At 40.4% G+C, this 14,641-nt stretch overlaps 1 protein-coding gene across 1 annotated transcript in view; it reads left to right on the forward strand.

Moving 5' to 3' along the window:
* The first annotated feature begins 1,016 nt into the window (after positions 1–1,016).
* Positions 1,017–14,641, forward strand: part of LOC135205837 (Bardet-Biedl syndrome 2 protein homolog) — a 65,683-nt gene continuing 52,058 nt past the window's right edge. Inside the window, exons 1-5 of the mRNA XM_064237091.1 lie at positions 1,017–1,222; positions 3,551–3,684; positions 4,285–4,509; positions 6,130–6,318; positions 7,530–7,712. Coding sequence (XP_064093161.1) covers positions 3,568–3,684; positions 4,285–4,509; positions 6,130–6,318; positions 7,530–7,712 — 714 coding nt within the window. The 5' untranslated portion in view covers positions 1,017–1,222; positions 3,551–3,567. The remainder of the gene's footprint in view (positions 1,223–3,550; positions 3,685–4,284; positions 4,510–6,129; positions 6,319–7,529; positions 7,713–14,641) is intronic.

Raw genomic sequence — 14,641 nt, forward strand, 5'->3', positions numbered from 1 at the left:
TTCAATAGATCCATATACTGTTCAGCCGAATTCAAATATTTCTGGAAAGAACAACGTAGTTATAGAAAGACCACGGTGGTCTCGGTTATTTACCCTTACATCTAGAAGACTTTTCACTAAATGATTTTGAATACGTATTGGTTTTTGTAATGCATTTGTTAACCCCATAAAACAAGGATGAAGTTGCTGCTGCTTCAAAAACTTTGTTGTTGAAAATTGAATGGCATTTTAGTATTCGTGTTACAGAATATTGAGAATTTATTTAAAGTTGATTGCCAATTTGGCTAATGGAGAGAGAGGCCAGAACAGTATTTTTTTGTTTCAAAATTATGTTTTGCGTTCACCTCCAATTATTACTTATCATTTTCATTTATAAACATTTAGAGTATTATATTTAGAAGATTATTTAACAATATGAGTGATGTATTTACCAATTTTTGTAAATTAGGTAAAATATAGTGTTAGAACTACTACATAAACCCTTAAGTTTGATATCTTTATTCAGTGCATCTTTTCAGGGCAGAAAAGATAACAATCATAAAAAAATTAAGAAGAGTATTTCTATCAAATGCTGTCTTAAATCTTTTTACAATATAATTCATTTCAATGAACGTAAAGAATAACATTCTGGGTACAGTGGTGGATCTAGAAATCTTTCATGGGGGGGGGGGCACTTAGGATTTTAATATATATATATCAGTAATAACTTATCCCTTTCCAACTTAGTGTAAAGAGTTGCATGTGCCATCCAGTCGGTCGTCTTTTTGAGCTCTCTCTCTCTAAACATCAATGATATGATGCGCACACCGTTTATCAGTCTGGTATTAAGACTGATAGATTTAACAAGTCCCGAGAGAGATTTTATATTGTTGTCAGGGTCTAGTGTTTATTTGGTAGCCTGTTGTTATGATCGGTGCTCGTTTCTCCATGCTTTCTGATTTTCAGAAAACTTTGTTTTTAATGTAAATAAATTTAAAGACTTAGCATCAATAAATCGTTTTAGTATTTAAAAACGAAACAATATTAAATTTATTCATGGTACGCGATGAAATAATAGAAGAATGTCGTCTACTGTATTATGAAGTCAACTGAAGTCGAAATCGAAGCATCCGAACGAATGACATACCATCCCAGGTAAACAAACATTCTGGTGTCAAGTCTTTCCTAGTGAAAATATATTATCTTAAGCTGATGCAGACCATCGGGAATTACTTCCTTTAAGGCAAGTATTCGTTTTACTGGCTTTGTAAAGGATACGCCTGTCATTTTAAGGCAATTTAGAATATCCTGACGTTATTTAGGCTATAATATATTGTAGAGAGCTTGTACTATATAGTAAGAGAGCTAGGCGAGTCAGGGCGCAATGCCCTACGGTAGCTTACTTACTTAATCCTCTGGCACCCACGGGATGCATAGACCCTCAATGAATTCACGCCATATGTCTCTTTCCTGTGCCATCTCTCCGAGCTCAACCCCCAATTCTCAGATCCAACTTCCCTCCGCATTGTCATTAGCTACGTTTCTCTTGGTCTGGTCTACCACGTTCTCTCCTGCTCAGCGGCTTCCATTCAGGTACATGCATCCTGGACTGACTCATATGCCCCCATCCATTTCCATCTTGAATCTTGATATTCTAACTATATTGTTCACATCGAGCACCCCCTGCCACCTTGCGAATTGCCGCATTTGTTATATGCTGCTGCCATTTGATTCCCAAAATCCTTCTCAATGCATCATTCTCAAAGGCAAGAAATTTTACATCAGTCACTTCACTGCTGTACCACAACTGGTGCCCATAAGTTAATATCGATCTTACGAGCGAAATGTATATTTTGATTTTGCTGTGAGCTGATATTTGATTTGATCTCCAAACTGTTTTTAGCATGCCCATTGCTTGTTCTGCCCACCCTATTCTCTCCTTGAATTATGTAACTAGTGATCCATTGCTGGTAATAATGGTTCTCAAATATTTGAAAGTGTCTGAGTTGGGTAACATTACTCCTCCGATAAAGCAGTTCGTCTGATCCCCATTCTGAATCAGCATGACTTCAGTCTTTCTCTGGTTGATCACCAATCCAACCTTTCTCCCCTCCAGTACTAACCTACCAATCATTTCCTGCGTTTCAGCCTTTGTAGAGGCAATTAGAACTATATCATCTGCGTATTCAAGATCACATAATCTCTGGTCCCCTTTCCATTGACATTAAGTTAGATAGAGAGAATGTTAGGTTAGGATGTTTTAAGTTTTTTTTGTAATTTTTACCCAAAGACTTACCAATACCCATTTGGGTTATTATATTTGGTAAAACTGGAGACCACTACCTACCCCATCCTCTTCGGTAATTAGGCTACTATCTGTTTATCTGTAAAATGGGTGCCATTCTTTGTAACCAACCCCTTGGGGATGAAAGGGAAAACTTAGAAAAGACGATACATATAAACATGAACAAAATTCATAATGAACAGAAAAAAAACAAAAGTCAGTAAATACCCTGTTCTGTTTGACGACTGGTGGGTACCAGGCTGTGTAGTAATGTCAGTTTTATCAAGAAATTAACATCAGAAATGTCCATAGCACACATTAAAGCATAGGAAAATTATATTTTTAAGTCCACATTGTGGTAATATTTTAAAGTAAAATTTTACCCTTTTGGTCTGCAGTGGCTCCATATTTTTTGGTTGTATCTGTAGATAGTAATATGAAAGAAATACAGATAATATCCTAAAGTTTAATAACTATTCTATATAAAAAACCAGTTACAAAATACTTTCATATCACGGAATGATCATGTTTATTCTCAGTCAATTGAGAATTTGACCCTTCACTGACTGCTGAGTCATTAGACGTGTTACCCTTCTGTTACACTTGATTGTAGTTCTAATGTATGACATCATCATGCCCCCTACAAAATAGCCTTGATTTTTATTTATACTCGTCAGTTGACCAGCGACACCCGACCAGATAGTCTTGATGGGTAAAAATAGGAGGAATATTTTTTCATTTCAGAATTAGTTGAGTATTTCTTTGCTAGTTAGATATGTATTGGTTATTTAGCACTGGTATTTTACAGTCCTTTGTTAACATGCTAAAGTGAATTTTGTTGTATATTAAAAAATTAGGCAATTTTGGGCAGTTTGGTCAGAACCTTAATGTAATTTATTTGGAAATAAAATGGCTCACTTCTTACCACTTTGGTTGTATGCAGACTAAAATTGACCATCCCTGCTAAAAGGTATATAAGTGTTATATAATTTCAAATAGGGTAGGTGTTTTCCTGATTGATTGATTAAGACAATTTATCAAACCTTCCTGAAAAGCAGAAATACATGTTGTATGCAATAAATTTAAAAAAATAATAGTCGAAGACTTTCTTGAGTAATCCTTCCTGATCACTAGTGGATGATCCTGCTTGTCTTGGTCAGTCTATACATGTAACTTTGTTAACTTTACTTAGGGTACATTTGACCTTTCCACTAAGTATGGGTGTATTTACATATTGGATATTTATGTCATGAATGTTGTTCTGACTGCATTTTTCACCCTTTTCAGCTGTATCATACTTCAGAATGTTAATTCCTGTGTTCACATTAAACCTCAACCAGAAAATATTACCAGGAAAAGTAACTGTTGGAAAATATGATGGAGCTCATGCATGCCTTACAGCTTCTACCACAGCTGACAAGGTGAGTCATATTTTTATCAATGTATTCTTCAATTTACCATGAGGCAATTCCCCTCTATGTGGTACATAAATTTTAAGTTGTATGATATGGGACTGTCTGCTGTATGCTTTCTGCTTAGTCACTGAAGGGACTATATTATTTTATTTTTAATTTGTACGCAGTAGTATCTCAACAATTGGGTGATGCTTTGGCCATCCTACTAATTATCATTGTTTGCAATGACAGCTAAAATTTAAAGTGAGGCTCTACATAATTTTTTCTTTGAATTTTTATTTACGCTCTTATAGAAAGTATAGTAATTGAGATTGTTTATGATATAATTTTATAATTAAGACCATTACATATGAAGGTTTTTATTTTTATTTAAAAAATTGTTGTATATGTTTTCTCACATTGTGCTACTTAGTTGTTTTGAAATTATGATCTGTATTATTTTGTGTGAGAGAGGTTAAATGGCATTCTATGTGAAATTTATTCATTTTTGTTATTAATGATACTGTTATGTTTACAGTTCTTAATTCATTTACAGTATCTGTTGTGTCTTCTCAAATGTAATACATACTTGTAATGAATTGATTCATTTTTCTTATATGATTTCAGGTTCTTATTCATAACCCTCACCAAAGACTTGGTGTCTCAGGGGGACGTATGTCCCTAAGCCAGAGTAGCGCGGAGACTTCATTACTCAACATAAATCAGACCGTTTCTGCAATTACGGCTGGCCGCCTTACTGCTTCGCAGCTATATGACACCTTAGTAGTTGGAACTCCTACTAATGTTTTGGCCTATGATGTACAGAGCAATGCTGATGTATTTTATAAAGATGTAAGTATTGAAACTGATTTGCTTTATGAGATCGTCTGGTCAGTATACTAGAATTATTAGATGGCAATTATTGTCTGTTTGAAAGTAATGTGGTCAGGACAACATGGCCATGTTTATTTATTTTTTCTTTTTTTAAGTAGGGATATAGTGTGTTTGATATTTAATGCCTCAAGACCTTTCTAATGTCAGAAAGACTCCTCCTGTGTTGATGCCTCTTTGCAAGCATTTCCTGAATTACTTGCCACCTCAGTACGTACAGGCAGTTCCCGGCTTACGATGGGGCTTCTGTTCTTGAGACGCGTTTTAAGCTGGAAAATCGTCAAAAATCCTAAGAAAACCTTTCTTTTGATGCTTTGGGTGTATTAAAAACTATGTAAACTGCAGTTTTATTGCATTTTTCATAAAATAAACCCTTCAAATATTGATTATTTTGCATTTTAGGAGTCATATTTCTTCCCTCAGATTGGCATCGTAAGTGTTGTAACCCTGGAACATGCATGGTAAACCTGGAAATAATTTCTGATGAATATAATTGAAAAGCGATGTAACCTCGGAACGTCGTAAGCCAGAGACTGCCTACATATGTGGAACGTGTTCATGATCATACTAAGAACATGTGATATTTAAAAATCAAGTGAGTGAAAGGGGTAGCAAAATCAAAAGAAAGATGAGATCATAGTAGAGTTTATATTAATAAAGTATAAAAATCCCATTAGGGAATTTTTAAAATTTCAGAAGTAAACAAATCAGCATAGTGGAGTCAGTACACTGTACGGGGCAAAACAGTCCCCCAACGGGAATATTACGGTAATGACAGTTAATTATGAGCCAATTATGAGTATGAAATTATGAAAGCAGAGAAAACAAGATATTAGATAAAGAGGAATGCATTTTCATGCAGTCTAACAAGTGGCTTTTTCTCTCTTATAATCATCCTGTCTGGCACACAGAAAAACTGGAAAAATATAAAAAAAGGAGTGTGCCTGAGTGCACTCTCTAGCAAGGTAGCATCCATCGAAACTATGGGAGTCCTTGTTGCAGAGGCTGTGGCACAGCCTAAAGTTTGAGAGCAGTTCTGAAAAAAATTGTCAAGAAATAAATACATATACAGAAACTACTTGATGAGGGATTTCTCTTCCACCGGGGTGTACGTAGTATCATTTGGATAAGTGAGGTTGCAGTTGCCCATTGTAAATTTAAGAGCCAAACAGTCATGGAATATTTACCTCTTGTTCAAACACCGTAGAATATTATTCTAAGCAAGAATGACTAAAATTAATATAAAACCAAAGTAACTAAGATGAAATATTACAGAAAAGGAATGGCACCAGCTGATGTTTAGACTCCTCTGTAACAATTTGAACTATAATTTCTTGAAACAATCTTCAAGTAATCTGAATATCAAAAGAGTTGACAAAAACATGAACTTTAATCTGTTTTGATTTTTTTCTAGGAAAATATTGCTATTAGTACTTTTAAGTTAGGAACATTACAGTAGTATACTTTATGAATAGTTCATTGTAAGCAGCGTGCTCAAGTTTTCATAACTTGATGGTATTTTATGGTAACTGAAAACAAACTTGAAAAGGAAGCTATACAGTATTATATTTTCATCTTCAGGTAGCTGACGGAGCAAATGCCATCGCCATCGGTCACTTGGGACGTCATCCCTCGCCACTGGCTCTGATTGGCGGGAACTGTTCTATTCACGGCTTTGATGCCGATGGCCGGGATCCATTCTGGACCGTCACAGGGGACAATGTCTCTTCCTTGACTCTAACCGATTTTGATGGGGATGGGGAAAATGAGGTGAGCATCGGGAAAAGGTACAAGTTAATGGCAAGAAAACAGGGAAGCATTTTATGCAAAAGGTGGTTGAAGTAGCATTGAGGTTTAGGTAAATTTTGTGCAGATATAGTCATCACTAGTCCAGCAGTCTTCAGGGAAATGCTTAGGTTATTTTTTCAGTTATATTGCTTTGACAATGCCTGTTTGTGGTGTGAGTGATATACATGAGAGAGAAAACTTAAAATACAGGAGCATGTATGTGTGTGTGTGTGAGAGAGAGAGAAACAATGATGTCAAAATCTTTTGATGGAGTAAGCTAATTTTATGTCACCTATAAAATTGGTTTTAAATCTGCAGTTTTAGTGAATGCTGGGGGTTTCCAGGAACTCGAGCACATGAATAACAATAACAAGGACTGATTGTGTACACGTGTTCCTTCTAGAAGGTCAGGCATAGACTTGTAAGAAAAGGATTTATATATGAAATAATTTTCTGTGTCAAAAACATTGCACAGTCTTTTCAATGATAATAATTGTTACAACCAGTATTCCAATTAGTTGTTCATAGCAGTATCTGGATGTTGTTCTCTGATCTTCACAGTTTCTTGTACAGTTCTCAAAACCTTAGAATAAACATTAATGTCTTTGTAGCTACTGCTTAACAGATTAAATTTCACTCTCGGTAAGGAGCTAACAGACTGAGGATATGTATTTGTGTAGGGACAAATGACAAATTTCGAAAGTAATTTGTATTTTTCCTAACATACCACCCCTCATTCTCTTACCAGGGCCAAAAGGCAAACTGCGTAGAATTCAATAAGCACCGACTGGCTGGGCAGTGCTGCTTGCAAAAGTTTAACGGCTAGATTTTCAGCTTGCTGAAAGTTAATCCCATATGTGAAGACTGAGGGTTTCTATGTTAGGAAAATACAAATTATACTTTAATATTTTGTAATTCATAGCATTTTGAATTACAGGTTACATACTACCATTACTGAATTGTATGAAAATGGAAGTCTGTGATATATTTAACAGTACTGTACTGTATTAAATTAAGGGATTTTGACATGGGAAAAATCTATTTGCTGGGCGAGGAACCCCTGATTAGTGCATATGTTAGGTGCTGTAATTATCAGTAATCAGAGTTGGTATCCAAATTTTTTTTTTCCCCTGAATTCAGTATTGTTGCAATTTCTTTCTGATTTGTGAAAACTTATTTTCTGTCTTTCACAGCTATTAGTTGGTTCAGAAGATTTTGACATTAGGGTGTTCAAACATGAAGAGATATTATTTGAGATGTCAGAAACTGAAGCAGTGACTGCTTTGTGCCCAATGCAAGGTTCCCGCTTTGGGTATGCTCTTGCAAATGGAACCGTGGGAGTGTACGAGAAGATGGCGAGATGGTGGCGCATAAAGGTATGATACAACATTACCTATGTAAATGAAATGACAATAGTTTTATCACAAACTCATTCCTTTTACTTACCCTTTTTTTTCTGTCTGTGTGGAAACTTAGACACTTCTTTACAGTAGGTCAGTAGGTTAGCGCATGTACGTGTGGTTTCTGTAGGTCCCCAGTTACAAACTTTCTCTCTTCTTGTTTTTCTGCAAACAAGTTCGCAGTTGACTGTCTTCCCTGACTTTTTGAGACCTGTAAGACTGATATTTTTCTTTTATATTTGATTTGTCGATTCCTAGCATTTTTTTTCCTTTTCAATGTGCCCCTCCATTAGTCCTGATGTCAGGTTACAGTGATTTTCCAAAACTTTCTTATATTTACTTTTTTAAGTATTTTAATTTGTGATATCCCAGTAAGATAATTGTAGGTAAGCTCCATCTCTGTTTTCAACTGCCTTCAGACATTTTTATGTAAATTCTTGAGCATTTCATACCTTTTTTGCTTGATATATATAATTAGCTGTAAGTTTTTACTTTTCCATGTTTGGAAGCTTCTCAGTGTCGGTGCTAATTGGCAAACTGGTCCTTCCTTAGCTGTACTATAGTTTTCCAGTGTTTGTCAATATCCGCTAGGTTCTGTATTTAATGTTTTTGCTTGCGACCAAACCCAGCAGTTATTATTGTTATCCGTAGCCCCAATATGCCCTTGACTTCTTTCTCAGGGCAGCCATGTACAGTAGTAGTAAAAGGCAAAGGTGGAAATAAAGGTTAAGTATATCTTGGTTTAACCAGACCACTGAGCTGATTAACAGCTCTCCCAGGGCTGGCCCGAAGGATTATTAGATATTTACGTGGCTAGGAAACCAATTGGGTTTACCTAGCAATGGGACCTACAGTTTATTGTGGAATCTGAACCACATTATATCGAGAAATGAATTTCTATCACCAGAAATAAATTCCTTTGATTCCGCGTTGGCAGAGCCGAGAATCGAACTTCGGACCACTGGGTCGGTAGTCGAGCTCGAAAACCACTCGTCCAATGAGGGACTAGAGGTGGAAATAAAAATGCATAGGGTGCAGATGGATGCATTCAGTATTTTTCCTCCCAAACTCATTCTTACTCATACAGTTCTTGAACTAACACATTTGTACTCTTTCACCCATCTCCATAGGCTTGACACTGCAACTGCTACCATTTCCTAGGTTTACTTTTTTTTTCCTAGCATCAAGCTTTTCAGCTACTCAAGATATAATTACGTACTCTTTTTCATTCCCATCCATTTATGTACTGCACTGCCTCTCTTCGCTACTGTCTCATTGAGTACCAAAACTTCCAGCTTTTTCTTAAAACAAATAAACAAGGAAACTTTTATTTTCTTCTGCACATCAACATATGTTCAGTACTCCAAGCATTATTATCATATTCTTCCTCTGCTCCTTTGCTTTCTCTGCCTTTAATTACTTTGCCTCAGCATTCTATTGGAGTGTGAAAGCATAGTGGGCATTGGTAGTAGGAGCAGAGTCTCATCTGCTATTCAGGGGGCATTTCCTCTAACCAAATTATCTACAACCCCTTATTAAGCACTCTACATGAAGAAGAGATTTCATACAATCAACTTACCTGTCAGATATATACATAGCTAAGACTCCGTCGTCCCCGACAGAAATTCAAATTTCGCGCCACTCGCTGCAGGTAGGTCAGGTGATCTACCGGCCTGCCCTGGGGCGCCAGGACTAGGAACCATTCCCGTTTTCTATCATATTTTCTCTGTCGCCGGTGGTATCAACATTGTTGTTACTACCTCCTGACTTAGATTCTTATTTCAACCTTTGATCATCGTTTCTCGGCTTTTTGGTGACGTATCTGGATCGTGGTTTTTGGCATTCGCTACTGTGGACTGATTTTGGACTTGCTTTTTGGATTTTTCTCAGTATGTCTGACTCAAATGTGAGTGTGAGAATGTGTGTGAATGTAGGCTGCAGGGTGAGGATACCGAAGGCTTCGGTTGATCCTCACACTGTATGTCGTAAATGTAGGGGGTTTCAGTGTTCTTCTACTAATACCTGTCATGAATGTGAGGGATTAAATGCAGAAGAATGGAAGACTTTAACTTCTTATTTGAAGAAGTTAGAGAGGGATAGGGTTAGACGTTTGAAAGGTGTGAGTACAAGGCCTATTGAGCCTTTAATTGACCCTATATCTAATCCTGATGAGTTGGATTCTCCCTATATGTCGACTTCACAAGCTTTACTTTCAGAATCGGCCTCGGAAATCGCCGATCTGAAAGCTACTATTCATAAGATGAAGTCCAAAATGCCAGACTTACAAGGTTGGCTAGTGAAAGTGAAATGTACAGTGAAGTGAGTTCTCCCAGTGTTGTGGAGGGGGCGTTTGATCGTCCCTGCGACGCTCCCAGGCCTAGACCTCTTCCAAGCTCCCATGCCCAGAGGAGAAGGAAAGTCGAAAGCCTTAAGGAGGTCGTGGGGAATCCCCAACGGTCAGACGTCCCTTCAGCAGGCTCTGTTTCGATTCAGGCTGCTCAGGGCCGCTATAGAAAAAGCGTCCTGCGAGAGTGTTACTGCAGAAGTTTCGGTTTCTAGATCGAGATCTAGGGAACCTTATGGCAGAGACGTGACGCCAGATAGACGTGAGGCGTCTTACAGGCGCGAGGCGTCATACAGAGCGTCATATAAGCGCGAGGCGCCAGCCAAGGTTTTGGCGCCAGTCAGGACGCCAGTTGAGAGCGAGACGTCTTCCAGGCGCGAGGCATCTTCCAGACGTCAGCAGTCAGACAAACGCGAGGCGTCAGCCAGGACGCTTGGCGGACGAGAAGCGTCATCCAAGCGTGAGGCGTCATCCGTTTATGGAGTGAAGTCTAGGCTTTTGGCGCCTACCAAGAAGGAAGCTTCTCTTGAAAGCTCAGACTTTGAAGAGGAGGGAATATCATTCCCTCAGTCCCTCTCCCATCAGGAGTTTGTCTCCCCCAGAGGAAAGATGTCCTGATTTATCTTCAGAAACTCCTCTAGACCCGAGTTGGAGGAAAACTCGGAAGACGAGTATCAGGGAAGAGAAGGACTTTCTAACTATAAAGTTTTAACAACCCTGCTTCTGGAAGAGTATGAGCGATTTGAGACCCTGCCGCTCCTCCTTCTCCGCGCTCTCTGTTCCGAGTGCAAAGGCGAGAAGTCTTCGTCTTTTCTTCGAATGAAGCCCGCCATTTCCATGAAGAGGGCTCTTCATTCTTTAAATTCTTGGATGGAGTCAAAGAAGGAGTTGGTCAGAACGGTCTTCTGCATGCCCCCAGCGAGACTCGCTGGTAAACGGGGCATTTGGTATCAGACGGGAGAGAATATGGGCATTTCTCTTCTGTCTTCGGCAGAAGCGGACTTTTCAACCTTAGTCGATGCATCTCGAAGGCAAGGTTTGAACTCTGCCCGTGTGACTTGGGGCATTTCAGAGCTGGATCATCTCCTCAAGGGACTCTTCCATGTATTAAAAGTTTTCAACTTCTTAGATTGGTCCCTTGGGGTGATGTCCAAGAAGGCCCATGATTCGGAAGGACTCGACCCAGAAGTCCTTCTATGTATTCTGTCTTGTATTGACAAAGCGGTACAGGATGGTTCGTTTGAGATCTCCTCTTTATTTGGAGCAGGTCTTCTTAAGAAGAGGACAGTCTTTAGTGCCTTTTTGACGAAAGCTGTCTCCCACTCTCAAAGGGCAGCACTACTGTACTCTCCTTTATCGGACTTTTTGTTTCCTTCTCAGTTAGTGAGGGACATTTCTCGTTCATTAACTGAGAAGGCGACTCAAGACCTTCTTACCCAGTCAGCTAGGAAGAAGAAACCTGCTACTGCAACGGAAAAGAAAGGACCGAGTACATCGGTTCAGCCCTTTCGAGGGTGGCCCTACCTCCAGAGCTCCCGCAAGAAGGAAGGCTCCTGAGAAGAGAGGTAGGTCTGCCTTTCGTCCCTTTAAAAAGGGAAAGTGATGCTTCTCTCCTCCAAGCACCAGTAGGTGCCAGGCTCCTGCGATTTGTGGAGTCCTAGGCACGTATCAACACATAGACTCTTCATCAATGTCTGTAATAAGGAAAGGATATCTTATCCACCTTTCCTGGACAGTCCTCCCCTGACATTCAAACACCGCGGGAACTGTCAGCCAAGTACAAAGGATCCTGTGCTGAGGGATTACTCTTCGATTGATGGTGGATCAGATGTGGGACAAGAGAGCGATAGAGCTAGTACTGGATCAAAACTTTACAATCGCCTTTTTCTGGTTGCGAAGGCCTCGGGAGGCTGGAGACCAGTACTAGACGTCAGCTCTCTGAACAAATTTGTTCGGAAGGAGAAGTTCTCGATGGAGACTTCTGCCTCATCCTTGCGGCCATGCGACAAGGAGATTGGATGGTGTCTCTGGATCTCCAGGACGCCTATTTTCACGTCCCGATCCACCCTTCATCGAAGAAGTACCTCCGTTTCATGACGGGGGGAAGGATCTTTCAGTTCAGAGCCTTGTGTTTTGGCCTTTCCACAGCTCCTCAGGTCTTCAACAGCCTGATGAAGAATGTGGCGAGGTTTCTTCACCTCAAAGGTGTAAATATCTCTCTGTATCTGGACGACTGGCTCATCAGGGCCAGATCAGAGAGACAGTGCTTGGAGGACCTTACGTTGACATTAGACCTAATCAGATCGTTGGGATTACAGTACTCGTAAACCTCGAGAAGTCACAGCTGACCCCCAGACAGAACTTAGTCTATGTGGGGATTCAGATGGATTCTCGGGGTTTTCGAGTATTTCCTTCGCAAGAGAGAATCGCAAAAGGTTTGCAGAAAGTCTCTCTCTTCTTAGGGAAGGAACAGACGTCGGCGAGGGAATGGCTGAGCCTTCTAGGGACCCTTTCCTCGCTCGAACAGTTCTTCCCACTAGGAAGACTTCATTTACGTCCGCTTCAATTCTTCCTCAAGAGGTCTTGGAGTTGGAAGACTGGACATCTTTCAGACGCCTTTCCCATTCCAGTGGAGATGAGACCGCACTTGGAATGGTGGTTGCCCCCTCTGAAGGAGAACAAAGGAATCTCTCTAAAAATCCAGAACCCAGACCTAGTGTTGTACTACGACGTCCGGAGAAGGTTGGGGAGCAACATTAGGCTCGAAGGAAGTGTCAGGCACCTGGGAAGCAGCACAGGTGTCTTGGCACATAAATTTCAAAGAGCTCTTCGCCGTACACCTGGCTCTGAAGAGTCTAGAACCTCTTGTTTCAAACAAAATAGTTCAAGTGAATGTGGACAACACCACAGCACTTGCTACATTCGGAAACAAGGAGGGACTCACTCCTTGTTCCTTTACGAACTTGCAAAAGATCTTCTACTTTGGACGTCTCAGAGGAACATCTCCCTACTTACAAGGTTCGTTCAGGGAGAAAGGAATGTGAGGGCGGACAGGCTCAGCAGGAGGAACCAGGTCCTTCACACAGAGTGGACCCTACACGAAGATGTGGTTTCAAGAATCTCTGGTCTCTGTGGGGGACTCCTCATGTGGATCTCTTCGCCACGTTCATCTCCAAAAGGCTGGCAGTCTTTTGCTCGGTTGTGGAAGACCCCAGAGCTCTGATGGTAGACGCCTTCCTGCTAGACTGTCTCACGTAGACGTCTACGCTTTCCTCCGTTCAAAATCCTGGGACTAGTGCTGAAAAAGTTTTAGGCTTCAAAGGGGACGAGGATGACATTGATAGCCCCCTTTGGCCGGCTCAAGACTGGTTCACGGAGGTGGTGGAGTGGATGGTAGATTTTCCCAGATCCCTCCCAAGAAGGATGGATCTTCTCAAACAGCCACACTTCCAGAGGTATCATCAAAACCTCCCCGCTCTCGCTCTGACTGCCTTTCGACTATCGAAAGACTCGTCAGAGCGAGAGGGTTTCTCGTAAAGTTGCAAGCGCGATCGCGAGAGCCCGCAGAACCTCCACTAGACAAGTATATCAGTCCAAGTGGGAGGTTTTTAGAAGGTGGTGCAGAAATAAGAAGTTGTCCTCCTCCACTACCTCTGTAGCGGAAATTGCAGATTTCCCTTCTATTCCTGAGAGAAGAATCTCATCTAGCTGTACTATCCACAATAAAGGGATACAGAAGTATGCTTTCGGCAGTCTTCAGGAATAGAGGATTAGATCTGGCAGATAACAAGGATCTCCACGATCTCATAAGGTCCTTTGAGACTTCAAAGTCTAAGGAACCGGTCCCTCCTAACTGGAACCTAGACGTGGTACTCAAGTTCCTGTCATCCGAAAGGTTCGAACCTCCTCATCTGGCGTCGTTTCGAGACATCACTAGGAAATGCCTATTCCTATTATCTTTAGCTACGGCAAAGAGAATTAGTGAATTACATGCTCTGCAGGATAAAGTAGGATTCAAGGGAGACTCAGCTATTTGCTCGTTTAAAACCCTGTTTTTAGCTAAAACGAGAATCCCACGAATCCCTGGCCTAAGTCATTCGAAGTTAAAGGCTTATCGAGTCTCGTAGGCAGAGAAAGCAGAGAGGTCTCTATGTCCTGTAAGAGCTCTGAAATTCTACCTTCAGAGGAAGCACCAGATGGGAGGTCTCTAGGCAAGGTCTTTGGTGCGCGGTAAAAGACCCCACAAGACTGATGTCCAAGAATGCTCTTGCATTCTTTGTGAGAAACGTCATTACAGACGCGCATAAGATCTGTCCTGACGAAGAGTTCCGACTGTTAAGAGTGAAAGCTCATGAAGTGAGAGCAGTAGCGACGTCTCTTTCGTTTCAAAAGAATATGTCACTTAAAAACATCATAGATACGACATTTTGGAGATGCAACTCGTATTTGCATCTCATTACTTGAGAGACGTTCGTGTGACCTATGAGAAAGTTTTTCTCTGGGTCCCTTCGTATCGGTGGATATGATCCTGGGTATGGGAGCCAACACCAATCCTTAAGTA

The sequence above is a fragment of the Macrobrachium nipponense genome, chromosome 24, assembly GCF_015104395.2.
Source record: "Macrobrachium nipponense isolate FS-2020 chromosome 24, ASM1510439v2, whole genome shotgun sequence".
Taxonomy (NCBI): domain Eukaryota; kingdom Metazoa; phylum Arthropoda; class Malacostraca; order Decapoda; family Palaemonidae; genus Macrobrachium; species Macrobrachium nipponense.